Below are 14,859 nucleotides of genomic sequence, written 5' to 3' on the forward strand. Positions count from 1 at the left end.
TGGTTGTACCATTTTACAGTCCCACCAGCAGTATATAAGAGTCCCAATCTCTCCACATCCTCACCAGTATTTGTTATTTTCTGTCTTGTTGAACTTTGCTACTAGTGCTGGAGCAAGATGGTATCTCATTGTTATTTCGATTTTGCATCTCTCTGATAGCTAATGATTGTGAGCATTTCTTCATATGTTTGTTTCTGCCCATTTTTTAATTGGATTATTTGTCTTTTTGTTCTTGAGGTGTTGGAGTTTTCTATAAATCCTGGAGATAAGTCCCTTGTCAGATACGTAATTGCTAAATATTTTTTTCCCCATCTGTAGGTTCTCTTTTTACTCTTTTGGAGAAGTCTTTGGAAGCACACAAAAATTTAATTTTTAGAAGGTCCCATTCATCTAGTTTATGCTGTCTGTACATTTTGGGTTATGCTTGACAGTCTATTATGCCATATATTAGGGACCCTAAATTTGCCCCTAGCTTTTCTTTAGGCATAACTCCTACAAAAGATGTGCAAGACCTGAACACTGAAAACTAAAAAACACTATTGAGAGAAAGCAGACATGAATAAATTAATATATACTGTGTTCATAATTTGAAAAGCACTATAGGCAAGATGTCAATTGTTTTCAAATAGATCTCTACTCAATGCAATCCCAATGAAAATCCCTGCAAGTGCTTTTGTAAAAATGGCAGACTGATTCTAAAATTCACATGGAAATGCAAAGGATCTAGAATAGCCAAACAAGTTTGAAAAAAGAATGAAATGGAGATCTTATGCCAGCTTCAAGACTTGTGAAGCTGTAATAATCAAGACAGTGTGGTACTGAAGTTAATACAGATAAAAACAAAAGTCTAAAAATAGACCCAAACATATATGGCCAATTTATTTCACACAAAGGTGCAAAGGCAATTAAGTGATGAAAGAACAGTCTTTTCAATAAATACTGCTTATAAAATTGGTTATCCATACGCCAAAAAAAGGAATTTTGACCCTCATACTACATGCAAATATTAATTCAAATGGATCATAGACTTAAATGTAAATCCTGAAGCTACAAAACTTCCAAAAGAAGACAAAGAAACAAAATCTCTGTGACCTAAAATTAGGAAAAAAATTACTTGGATACAGCACTAAGAGCACAATCCATAAAAGAAAAAAGTTCATCAACTGCATGTCATCAAAACTAAGAACTTTTACTCTACAAAAAAGACATTGCTAAAAAAAAAAATAAATAAAAGACAAACTGCGAGAAATATTTGCAAATCATACATCTAATAAAAGACTTCGATCCAAAATATAAAATCATTTAAAAAATCCTATTTTTAAAAAACTAAGCAAAATACTTGAATATGTCACTAAAGATATAGAGATGACAAACACATGAAAAGATTCCCAATATGAGTGTCATTACAGAAATACAAATTAAAGCCACAAAAAATGCCATTACACAACTATCAGAATGGCTAAAATTAAAAAGACTGGCCATATGAAATGTTGACAAGGATATGGAGGAACTGGAGCTGTCTGGTGAGAATCGTGGAAAACAGTTTGGCACTTCTTAAAAAGGTTAAGATCCAGCCATTCCACTCCTAAGTATTTACCGAGAAAAATGAGAACTTATGTTCATATAAAGATTTGTACCTAACCATTCATTGTTGTTGTTGTTATTTGCCGTGGAGTCGGCCCCGACTCATAGCGACCCCTCCTTGGGTTTCCGAGGCAGTATCACTACGGAAGTAGGATTGCCCAACCTTCGTTCCGAGGAGTGGCTGGTGGGTTTGAACCGCCAGCCTTCTGGTTAGCAGTCAAGTGCCTTAGGCACTATGCTAACCATTCATAGCAGCTTGATAATGGAACACCCAGAAACTGGTAACGACCTACTACTACTCAGCAATAATAAGGAATTAACAACTGATATAACCAACAACAACATGGATGAACCTTAAAATAATTATGCTGAGTGAAATTTAAAAAAAAAAAAAAATACACAAAATGAATATCTAAAATTCTAAAAAATACAACTAATCTATAATTGCATTAGTAGTTCTTTAAGGATAAATAAAGAGAGATTAAAAAGGGATATGAGAAAACTTTTGGGGATAATAGTTACTATTTTCTGTATCTTAGTTATAGTGAAGGTTTCAAAGACATATATGTCAAAACTTATAAAATGATATACTTTAAATATGTACAGTCTATGATACAACAAAACGCAACGCACCACCACCAAGTCAGTCCCGACTCATAGTGATCCCCCTCCTTGGGTTTCCAAGGTGGTATCACTACGCAAGTAGATTGCCCAACCTTCCTTCCGAGGAGTGGCTGGTGGGTTTGAACCACCAACCTTCTGGTTAGCAGTGAAGTGCCTTAGGCTATCTATCAATAAAGTTTTTTTTCTTGGTTGTTGTTTTTTTCCAAAAACTAACCCCCAGTGGGGGAGGAAAGAGTACACTAGATAAAACTCAATCAAATCTTGTTAATGCTAAGACTATTTGTGATAGTTGGAGCTGTGTGTCATCTTGGCTGGACCACAATTCTGTGTGGTTTAAGCAGTTGTGATGTGGTTATTCCCATGATGGGATCAGATGTTTATGTTTTGAGCAGCCAATCCATTGAAAGGGAGTTTCCCTAGGGATGTGGCCTGCTTCCAGTATATTAATAGACATCCTGGGAAACGAGACACTCTTCTGTGGATCGGGATTCTGTTGTGCTGCCTACAACTGTCCGTGAGCGAACAATCCACCATTTGGCCTGGAGATCTTGGATTCGTCATTCATTGGAGTCAACAGCCAGTATACTGCCTGCCAACCTTGGGCTCATCAGCCCCTGCAGCTGCGTGAGTTGGAAAAAGCCTCCAGCTTGATGTTTGATCCAGGAACTCTGGACTTGCCAGCTTTTCTAAGTGTGTGAGCCATTTTCCTAAGATAAATTTATCTTTCTCTCTATATATAAGCATTACTGGTTTTGTTTCTCTAAAGAAACCAGTCTAACACACCATTTATATCATCTTATATAATTATTCCTTTCATCACTGTGAGATAACCAAATGATCAAAGAATAGGAAAAAGGAAAAAACTGAGAAAGGCTAAGTAGGAACAAATGGATTTTTTTAGATGATCTGGATTCTAACATAAACTCACTTAGACTGGAGATGGTAATTTAGCTATGCCCTAGCAGTATTAAAAATTCTGAGTTCTTAAAAGAAAATGTCTACAAGGTATACAAAAATACTTGCTGAAATTCATATACAGTAGCACTTATAGCATTACTATGTATGTTTCTCTGTTTTAAAAGATAGAGCAAAAAACAAATCGCACAAAAAATTAATACTTTCTCAAGCTTCCAAAACCAAACCAAACCCACTGCCATTGAGTCAAACTTGCTTAACATTTATTTTGTTCCGACTTTGTGGTACATTCAGCATATAACATCTTGTAATAGCCAGCCATGTAGGCAAAATTAAAGTCATTAATTAAAGGGTTTCTATGACATAAATAAGAGCTCTGGTGGCATAGTGCCTAAGGCATTTGACTGCTAACCAGAAGGCTGGAGGTTCAAACCCACCAGCCACTCCTTGGAAGGAAGGTTGGCCAATTTACTTCCAATAGTGATACCACCTTGGAAACCCAAGGAGGGGTAGCTATGAGTTGGGACCAACTTGACAGCAGTGTGTTTGGTTTTTGGTATGACACAAGTAAGGAGCTTTGGTGGCGCTCTGCCTAAGGCATTTGACTGCTAACAAGAAGGCTGGTGGTTTAAACCCACCAGCCACTTTGCAGAAGGAAGATGAGGCAATCTGCTTCAGTAAAAATTTATCACCTTGGAAACCCAACGGGTATCTCTATGAGTCAGAGTTGACATGGCTCAATGACAGTGCGTTTGTTTTGGGGTTGGGTTAACACACTAAATAACAAATTAATGATAAATGAGACCTGAAGGTCCAAAAGGGAGCTGCATCGTGAGATATATAGCACGGGTAAAAGCAATCACTTACGCCATTCTCCTTTCTTCTGTGTTCACCAGGAACTTTTACACCGTTTCTTTTTAAACTTGGATCCTGAGATCTTGATCCAGTCCCTAAGCAAAAAATTTTTAAAGTGTGCATTAATACTACAGTTGATAGTATATATGAGTTCATTTCTGAGTTCTGCTGTTACTACTATTTGATACTTTAAATTGAAATTATACTTATAGCAACATATTTTCTAACAGCAGTAAAATTAAGGTTTCATAATTCAGCCCGTTTTAGAAAATCAACTCGGAATACTGAATACACTAATAAATATCATAGGCCAACTTTTCAATAAGGAAGTTGCACGATTCAGATACTAACAGAGGGCAAATTAATGAAATAAATGTACTTCTGATTAATGAGTGTTATGTTAATGAGGCCTAACAGAAATGGGGGAACAGAGACGCCAAGCCACATGAAGAATGCCCAGAAGAAGTTCCAGTCAAGGGCCTTTCTCAAGAGGGGACAGAGAAAGACAATCTTCTGCTAAGAGTTGGCCCTCTAAATTTGGACTTCTAGCCTCTTAAAGGAGTTCTGGTGATATAGTGGTTAAAGTGCTCAGCTGCTAACCAAAAGGAAGGTGGTTCAAACCCAGCAGGCACTCTGCAGGACAAAGATGAGGCAGTCTGCTTCTGTAAAGATTTACAGGCTTGGTAACCCAATGGGAAAGTTCTACTCTGCCCCTAAAGAGTAGCTATGAATCAGAATCGATTCCACAGCAGTGGGAGTTTTTTGGGTTAGTTTCCTAAACTGTGAGAAAGAAATTTCTGTGTGTTAAAATCACCCATTTGTGGTTTTTCTGTTATAACAGCCTAGATAACTAAAACAATGCATAACTCACACCACTTACTTGAAGTTGCTCCTATTCTAGTTCTTTACTTAACTACTCAGGTGTGAACCAGGAATGGCGTAATAGAAGGAAATAAGAAAATAATAATAGGGGAGGAACAACTCGGAAAAGGAGGGTGAATATGGTGCACAACTTGAAGAATGTAATGTTACTGAATTGTACATGTACAAACTGCTGAATTGGTATATGTTTTGCTATGTATAATTCTCAAAAAATACTGAAAAAAAAAAAAGTCAAAATTAAATCAATCCATCCTTGTGCTCATTAACAATGTTTGTAACTTAGTGGGGAAGGAAGCAATTGAAAATAGAAAAAAGTGCTATTTTGGATATCTGGTTTTGTGGTAACTAGTAAGTTCAACAAAGTACTTCCCCATATATTTAAGTAAAAATTTCCATTTTCTTAGTTTAGAAAAATTTTAAACACAAAACACTGTGTATTCTGGGTTTGGTGGTTTTTTTTGTTTTGTTTTCTGGCTAAAAGTATTTTAGGCCAAAATACATGGGTCTCAGTGCCAATTAATGCATCATAAAAGGAAAATAGTCTCCAACTAATACACTGTTGTTGTTGTTGTTATGTGCCGTCAGACCCGACTCATAGTGACCCTTCCTTGGATTTCTGAGGCAGTATCACTATGGAAGTAGATTGCTCAACGTTCCTTCTGAGCAGTGGCTGGTGGGTTTGAACTGCCAGCCATCTAGTTAGCAGTCAAGTGCCTTAGGCACTATGCTACCAGAGCTCCTAACTAATACATTACAGGCTGGATTATGAAAGTCTGACTTACATAAAGTCTAGTTACTAACCAATCCCATAAAGTTAATTACATTAAAAGTTTGAGGTACATACAATAGCTCATAATAACAAGCAAGCACTACTTTTTGACACACATCAAAACATTCTTCTTATTATACTACTATATTATTATGTTAAAGATGTTTGAGTGTATTCTACAAGTGTTTCTTATGCATAGAAAGGTACACTATACTAAAGATAAATATCTAAGTGACGTTATACATAAACCTTATATAACTGTTCTGACTTATGTACCAATTCAACTGAAAGGCAGATTTAGTAATGGAACTCATTTATAACCTGGGGATTACCTATGTAAGAAATAAACACTATCAATAGAAACTATTAAAAATACATTAAGCTTATACCTGTACTTACCTAAAATTAGAAAATTTATTAAATTACCTCCAAAGTCACTTTAAAGATTCTTTTGAATCAAATGTCTACTGGACCTGCTTTAAAGATTAGTACATATTTCCATGTCAGTAAGTAAATAAATATGTCCCTCCTCAGAGTAGGATATCACTCTTAACCTAACCCTAGTGTGTTAGCTTTATTTTTAAAATATTATTCAATCTTCCAGCCAACAGCTCAAGTAATGTCACAGTATTTCTGCAAGGGAAAAAAAAAAACTCCTATAATTTAAGAATAATTGCTTTCCTTACTGGTTCAAAAGGAGAACACTTAACTAGTTCCTCCTTCATATGTTCAGTTACATAAATAGAGTAAAAAACAAGAGCTTTAAAAACCACTCCATGTATATCCTGGGTCACAGGTCTGAGATATATCAAATAAAAGAATATGGCAACAATTCCCAATCTTTAATCTAGAAGCCTAGACTGTTGTTGTTGTTGTTGTTATGTGCTGTCAAGTCAGATCCGACTCACAGCAACGACTCCTTGGGTTTCCAAGGCCGTATCACTATGGAAGTAGATTGCCCAACCTTCCTTCTGAGGAGTGGCTGGTGGGTTTGAACCGGCAGCCTTCTGGTTAGCACTCAACTGCCTTAGGCACTATGCTACCAGAGCTCCCAGAAGCCTAGACTAGAAAGGTTAAATTAACACTAATTGTAGGACACTGAAAAGCTTTGCTGTTTTATCCCAATTTAAACACTGTGTGGCACTGGTGCTTTGCTACAATGTGAAAACGGTTCCTTTATCCTCAGATTAAATTCTCACATTACAGACACACTGAAACTGCACACTGCACTATTGAGAAGCTATTTAATAATTTACCCAGTACTATACAAGCAGGTATTTGATCTGATAGATGAACAGGTAAAATTCAACTCCCTTATCAGAAGATTCATGCAGTCATATAAATAAAGAACAACATAAACATAAAATGTAAATGCCAATTTAAAGGCTTAGAAAAAGAAATACATTTAAATTACAGACACCAGTGACACTGAAAGTCATGGAAGCCAGCCTGGGCCAGGTGATTCAATTTCCACTCCTGGCTCTGTCTTTAGGTGTGTGTGGCCTCTGACAAGTCATTTAACCCCTAAGCATCAGCATTTCTCATCTGCAGAGTAAAAGATGCCAGACTAAGTCAATTCTAGGGCCCTACCCACCAGCCACTCCTCGGAAGGAAGGGTGGGCAATCTATTTCCATAGTGATTCTACATCAGAAACCCAAGGAGGGGTCGCTATGAATTGGGTCTGACTCAACGGCACCTAACAACACCACCACCACACTTTGAATTCAGTAATGTTTAATTGTCTGCTATCATATTGTATTAAAGCAATTTTAGTAACAAAATTGAGATTTTTACACTAAAAATTAACATAGTATCTACCTTCTTACTCCCAAGAATTATATACTGAAATCACAAATTACCCTCAATTTCCCATTTTAGTATTTCCAACATTATCTGAAATGCACAGCAATCCTGTTTCAACCCATGGCTTTCCAGTGAGGACAGAGCTTCCCACAGATTCTCACATTTAAAGCTGCTTGTTCTCTCACATTCTACAAAACTTTCAGAGTACAGAGATGGCTGTGGCCTCCTCAGTGTCAAGCATTGCTTCCAGCTCACTAGTTCTCCACCCTTAGGAATTCATTACCTTCTACCCGCTCCTTATTGTCATCTATGTTTTTGCTCACACCCTCGGTCACTGAAGATGTGACTGTCTGACTCCTTTGTCCTCTCCACCTCCAACTGCTACCTTTATTCTGGATGACCTTACCTTTCATGTTGAATAACCCAAGCAACAGCTAGCCTCTCAGTTCTATAGCTTCCTCATCTCTATCTTAGGCTCACTTCACAACCAAGGGGAATCTATCACCCAGAAGTCTTAGACCTCTGAAATCTTAAATTCAAACATTCTACTTTTTGACCACAATTTCCTCTTATTATTGGTCATTTCCTCTCACTGTATCTGTTCTTTATCTGAGACTTCCAGTCTCTTAACCCTGTCTACTTTTCCTGCTGCCCCCTCCTTCAACCTCTATCTTACCAGTATCTCCTCTCCCCTGTCCCACTGACCTTCTACTGTATTTGTCTGGAAAATCCCCAACCTTGGATCAATCCAACTATTTGCTTCTCCACTTACCACCCTACCTAGACCCAGAGAACTGCTACAGGAAAAATTACACACGGTTTCCTGGTCACTAATCTAACGTGGCCTTCAAAGTTGCCAGCAATTTGGTGTCCCTACAAAACACTCACTCCTGTTCTCTGCAACACCTCAAACTTCCAGCCCCCAACCCCCACTGTCACTTTCAGATGACTTTGCCTTCTGCCTAAGAGAAAACAAAGGAGCTCTGGTGGAACAGTGGTCAAAGCACTCAACCGCTAACCAAAAGGTCAGCAGTTTGAACTCACCAGCTGCTCTGCAGGAAAAAGATTTTTTACACAGCCTTAGAAATCCTATGGGCAATTCTACTCTGTCCTATAGGGTCACTATGAGTTGGAATTGACTCAGTGGCGGTGGGTTTGGTGTTTTGTTTTCAGAGAAAACACAGCTTCAGATGAGAAATCCCTCAACTGGGTCCCACAAAATGCACAAATTTACCTGCATGTACTAAGAGCATGTGTAAATCAGGGCAGTCAGAGCACCTTCTCAGGGGCCCTGCCCTATCAATTATTCCCTCTCTTTCCTGTATTTTCAGCCTTCCACTCTACTGACTCCTTCTCCTATCCACATTATTTAAAAGAAAAAAAGCCTATTACACCTCTTCCATCATCAAACACAGCAAAACAAACCTGTTACCCTTCTCTCTCCTCTGATGGCCAGGTCTGTCCTCACTATTTCTCCTTCCTTACCTTTCACTCACCCCTTAAATCACATTCCTCCTGTTCAAGTGCCATCTCTCCCCCAATTACTTTACTGCACAAAATAAAAGATCAAATATTTGTTATGATTCATAAAATACTCAATACCAATGTCTCTGTTAGGGGGGTGTTCATGTCGAAGGAAGAAACGAACTTCATTTCTCTGACTTCCAAACCGTTGCAGAACATCAAACATTCGTTCATTATCAGCAACTGGACGTTCTAGAAGAAATGAATTGAAATCACATTATTTAACAGATGAAAGATAAGCTTATCATTTAACATTTACACTTCATGCAAATTATTCAGTATAAATATAGGAAGTGCTTAGTAGCTGAGAATTTTTTTTTTTTTTTCCATTAAAAGAACTCACAGAAAACAAAGTTATCCCAAGTTTTCCATACAAAAAAATCAGTATCAAATCAGAGGAAAAATACTGGAAAGAATAATGGACCTGGCCAGCAGTGAAGAGTTCAAGTCTAATCCAGTGGGTCCCTTACTAGTTATATAGTTATAAGCATACCATTAAGGAGCTCTGGTAGCATAGTGCCTAAGGCACTTGACTGCTAACCAGAAGGCTGACAGTTCAAACCCACCAGCCACTCCTTGGAAGGAAGGTTGGGTAATCTACTTCTGTGGTGATACTGCCTCGGAAATCCATGGAGGGGTCGCTATGAGTCAGGTCCAACTCGACAGCACATAACAACACAACAACAAAGCATACCATTTAACTTCTTTTGAGTTCCAAAAGTTTCTGTAATCTAAAACAATCAGATCAGTTTCTGAAGTCCATTCTAACCCTAATGTTCTCTAAATACAAAAAGAAAAAAACAAAAAACAACTTTCTACATATCCTACTCTTATTTCCTATGTTGTGCGCCATCCACTTGACTCTAACTCATAGCAACCCTACAGAGAAGAACAGAACTGCCCCACGGAGTTTCTTGGGCTGTAATCTCTACAGGAGTAGATAGTCAGGTCTTTTCTCCCGTGAAGTAGCTGATGGGGTTGAATCACCAACCTCTCAGCAGTTAAGCACTTAACCCCTGTGCCGAAATTGTGCTTCTTTGCTTCCTATTAGGCTACTTTGAAATTACAATTTCAAAAACAAACTATATTAAAAAATCAGCCATCTATTTCCAAACAAAAGGCTAATTATTACAGCAAAAATATAAGTTATTTGGCCTCTGCCAGCAAGACTGCCAGTTGTCAGAACTTTTCCATAGACAAAAACAAAAGGGCATAACTAAAGACTCTGATTAATAAAGTAGGAGTTCAGGAAAAATAATATATCTCGAGCTCTCTCCTCTTCTAATGTCAAAGGATCAGGACACAAAAACCAAACATACTGCTTGAGGACGCAATTGGTAGAATCAAAGAACTTCAGGAATGTTAGTATAATTTTAAATGTAAGAATGTGAAAATACCCTAAAAAAGTTCAATACACTTACCAAGAATCAAAGATACTCTGAGTTACTTAAATAAACAATGTGAGCAGAGAATAGGACAGCCAGGCATTCAGCAGCCAATTCTGTGAACTAACTCTGAAATTAATCTGCTTGGCTACAACAAAGAAAGGGCAGTTCTGGTACTACTTCCTGTAACAGAGAATATTGAGTTGATACAGATAACCCTCTTCTATGAACTACAGAAATTCTAATTAAAACCTCCAAAAAAGGAAACACTCACAGCTGAATAGGCAGTCTCCAAAGGATATTCTAAGTAGACCCTCTTCCAAAAGAAAACATGCATAGCTCTACTCAAATGAATGAGGAGAAATACCCAGTTTCCAGAGAATTCAAAGGAAAAGAAGTAACCCCCAGATGGACTGCCCTGGGGTGGCAGGGGTGGGGAGGTTTGCTTATAAACTCTAGGAGCTAGAGTCCTGTTATAGATTGAATTGTGCCCCCCCCCCCAACCAAAAAATATGTTTTAAGTTCTTGCCCCTGTACCTGTAAAATACAACCTTGGAAATAAGGATTCTTTTTGTTATATTAATGAAGTCATAACAGAGTAGGGAGAGCCTTAATCACTTCTAAGAGGTGTCTTATAAGAAAAGGAAAGGAAAACAGACACATTCAGGCAAAAGACAGACACCAAGGGACAGCAAGGAAGTCCTGGGGCTACTGAAAAAGATGGACCATCTGCTAGAGCTCATGCTGTGATATTCACTTCTAGCCTCCCGAACTGTGAGACAATAGGTGCCTGTCCTTTAAAGCCACCCCTTGTAGTAGTTTTATTATAGCAGCACCAGATAACTAAGATAAGTCCTAAAGGTAGTGTGATAACAAAAGGTCAGACTTTGGCTTAGACAAGCTAAAATAGACAGTTCAAAGGTTCTCAAAGAAATGCATCAGTTCATGAAGAGGAAGATAAAGAATTCTGTAAATAGAAAATAGAAATGAAAATGGACAGAGTGATATATAACAACAAAATTAACAAGCAGATTTGAGTAAGTCTCTAAAAAGTTCTAAATATGAAAAGGTCATTAAAATGCAAATATGCAGGGACTTCCAGCAAGGTGGCAGAACAGTCAGATAAGCTACCCAGACACTCTACAACAAAGAAATGAGAAATCAACTGAATGATAATTTTAAAACCCTGAGCTTCAAAGGGAAGGATAAGAGGATTAGATAATGATTAGCAGAAGAAACTAAATGAAAACAGTGAACAAAAAGACAAACAAACCCGTGAAACGTCAGCTGGCCTGTGGCACAGCCACTTTGAATACTTGCAAGCAATTTTACAATCAGGCCAGCAACCTGAAAGTCAGTTCTCCTTGCCGAGGCCAACATGGGCACCCACACAGCTGGTTGTAAAACAGAAAGGAGGGAGGCAGCAACTGTGCCAAAAGATGCAACTATATCTGCACCTTCTGCAATCCCTCCCACCCACTGAGTGAGGGTTACCACCTCTTCTACACCAACTGATTAAGAACAGATGGTAGCCAATACCAGCTCAACCTGCCCTCAACTGCTCTACATGAACAGCCAAAAGAGATTTCTGTACACATTCTCATCCTGTAGCATACTCACCAGGAGACAGGTGATGAAGGCCAAAGTGCTGCGAAACTAGTGAACACAGTAGCACACCAGCCCACTTGCTTGGATATAGTAAAACAAAATGAGGCAAAAAAAAAAAAAAAAAAACTGGGCATATCACACCAAAATACAATCACCAATTAAATACAATAAAATGACATCTCAATGTTTCAGAGACAACTGACAATCACAGTTCACATAAAGAAGGAAGATAAAGTAGCACAAACAAAGGGCCAGAACACAGAGCAAGAAAATTTCTCTGAGGAAGAAGTGGCATTGGAACTACTGGACAGGAACTCAAAAGTATTATATTTAGATGCCTTCAACAGACTGAGAGATAAATCAAGGAAAACTCAGACAAAGCTCTGAAAGAATTTAGGAAAACCATACAAAAACAAATTCACAAAACTTAGAAACCATACAAAAATATCAAATAGAAATCCAGAAAAAATTAATACTAATATTCCAGAAATAGCTAACACATTGTAAGGGCAAAGGAGTATAACTGAATCAATGGGAGAGAATTAGCAAAAGTAAAGACAAATCTCTCATTAATACTTTATAAGGGAACAATCAGAGAAAAGGACAAAAGAAAAAATGAAGAAAGCCTAAGATTTATGTGGGTAATCATCAAGAGGAATAACTTACATATGATTTGAATTCCAGAACAGGAAGAGACAAATCGAAAATTGCTGATGATTTATTGGAAGAAAACTTTCCCAATATGATGAAAGATGAGAAGACAACATTTACAAAAGTACAATAAAGACCAAACAGGACAGATTGCCAAAAGGAAATCACCCAAGACATATCATAATTAAACTTTCCCAAATCAAAGACAAAGAAGCAATCCTGAAGCAACTTAGAAAAACAAAAAGTTATCTATAAAGTACAAAGGGCAACCAAAAAGACCAACCTCTAATTCCTCAGCAGAAACCATGCAGATGAGAAAGCAACTGGATGACATATATAAAACCTGGAAAGAAAAAAAACTATCAACCAAGAACTATATATGCAACAAAACTGTCCCTCAAATAAAATGGTGATATTAAGACACTGTCAGATAGACAGAACTTAAGAGAATCTGTGAAAAGCAGACCAAATTTATAACAGAGGCTAAAGGGAGTCCTTTGGACACAGATCCAACAACAGCAGGCAACAACCTATTATTAAATATATGATAACACAACCCAGTATCCAACAAAGATGAAGTATACAACATAAAATAAACTTATAACACTGTAAACAGGAAACTAGAGACATAAATTGGAAAATAAGGACAACCACAAAGCAAAAAGTGGGAATAAATACTGTAGTTAAGAATTTCCAAATGGAGGGATTTCCGGTAAGATGGCGGAATAGGCAGAAAGACTGCACAGACCTTCTTCAACAAAGAAAAGGGGGAACCAATTAACACAGATACAGAACATAATCCTGGACCCCTGAGTCTTGAAGGAAAGGATATAGAAGTGGACTAAACCCCAACTAGCAGAAGAATTTGCATGAAAACACCAAAAAAGGAGACATACAGAGCTACGGTCTGGCAGTGATCCTGATGGCACAGACAGCTTGGATATTGCCGAGTGGTGACAGGACCTAAGAATTAACCTAAAAATCAGCCCTGCTAGGCAGCGACTGCACAGAGGACTGCTCTGGTGGCTGGGGAATAAAAGACAAAGCAACAAAGAGAAAGGCAGGCTGAGCTGTGGACTTTGTCTGTCTGGAGGGTGTAGCCATTTTGAATGTTTACAAGCAGCTTGACCATTTTGAGTATTTAAAGCAACAGCATTCTCACAGATTCCAGGAACTTAAGAACAAGCTCCGTATACTAGGAACCGCAAAGACATCCCAGTCTCACGGATGACTGGAAATCTTCACTTAGCAATAAGAGTCACCGTCTCCTTCTAAAACAATGGACCTATGATAAACCACCACTAAGAACAGCCTGACTCACCCTTAGCTGCTCTTCACAAACAGTTAACAGAGATCTAAATACAACAATGTCACAATGTCTCAGAGACAACAGACCATCACAGTCCACACAAAGAAGCAAGATAAAGTGGTAGAAACAAGGGAGCAGGATACAGACCCAGAATATAACCCTGAGGAACAAACAGCATTGGAAATCCCTGATAAGGAATTCAAAGGAATTATATTTAGTTATCTTCAAAGGATTTAGAGACAGACCATGGAAAACACAGACAAATTCCTAGGAGAATTTTGAAAGCAAATACAAGAACAAAATGTCAAAATAAATGAAAATTAGGAAGGATTTAAAATCTACAGATAGAAATCCAGAAAATTAATACTAAATTGTCAGAAACAGATAGTAGAATTGATGCAATGAAACACAGAATTAATGAGATGGAAGACAAATACGTGAATACTTCTTTGGAAAGGGATCAATCAGAAAAAAGATCAAAACAAAATGAAGAAAGCCTAAGGATCATGTGGGATACCATCAAAAGAAATAACACGTCTACGAGTCACTGGAATTCCAGAACAGGAAGAGAAAAATAAAACCACTGAGAAAATTGTCCAAGATTTGTTGGAGGAGAATTTCCCTGAAATGGTAAAAGATGAGAATGTATCCATTCAGAAAGTCCAACGAACCCCAAACAGGAAAGACCCCAAAAGAAAATCACCAATGCATATCATCAACAAACTCATCAAAACCAAAAACAAGAGTTCTGGCAAGATGGGGACTAGGCAGAAAGACTGCACAGACCCTCTTCAACAAAGAAAAGGGAAACCAATTAACACAGACACAGAAGATAATCTTGGACCCCTGAACCTTGAAGGGAAAGATAAAGAAATGGACTAACCCCAACTACCAGAAAAATTTGCATGAAGATACCAAAAAAAGGAGACATACAGAGCTGCGGTCTGGC

General features: G+C 37.8%; 1 protein-coding gene across 1 annotated transcript in view; it reads right to left on the bottom strand.

Moving 5' to 3' along the window:
• TP53BP2 (tumor protein p53 binding protein 2) overlaps positions 1-14,859 on the bottom strand; it is a 94,097-nt gene that overhangs the window by 37,362 nt on the left and 41,876 nt on the right. Inside the window, exons 2-3 of the mRNA XM_007936958.2 lie at positions 9,036-9,149; positions 3,991-4,073 (exon numbers count right to left, since the gene is read on the bottom strand). Of these exons, the coding sequence (XP_007935149.2) occupies positions 3,991-4,073; positions 9,036-9,149 (197 nt within the window). The remainder of the gene's footprint in view (positions 1-3,990; positions 4,074-9,035; positions 9,150-14,859) is intronic.

This window comes from Orycteropus afer, unplaced genomic scaffold, assembly GCF_000298275.1.
Source record: "Orycteropus afer afer isolate SDZICR_OR568_19922 unplaced genomic scaffold, OryAfe1.0 scaffold00039, whole genome shotgun sequence".
NCBI classification, from domain to species: Eukaryota; Metazoa; Chordata; class Mammalia; order Tubulidentata; family Orycteropodidae; genus Orycteropus; species Orycteropus afer.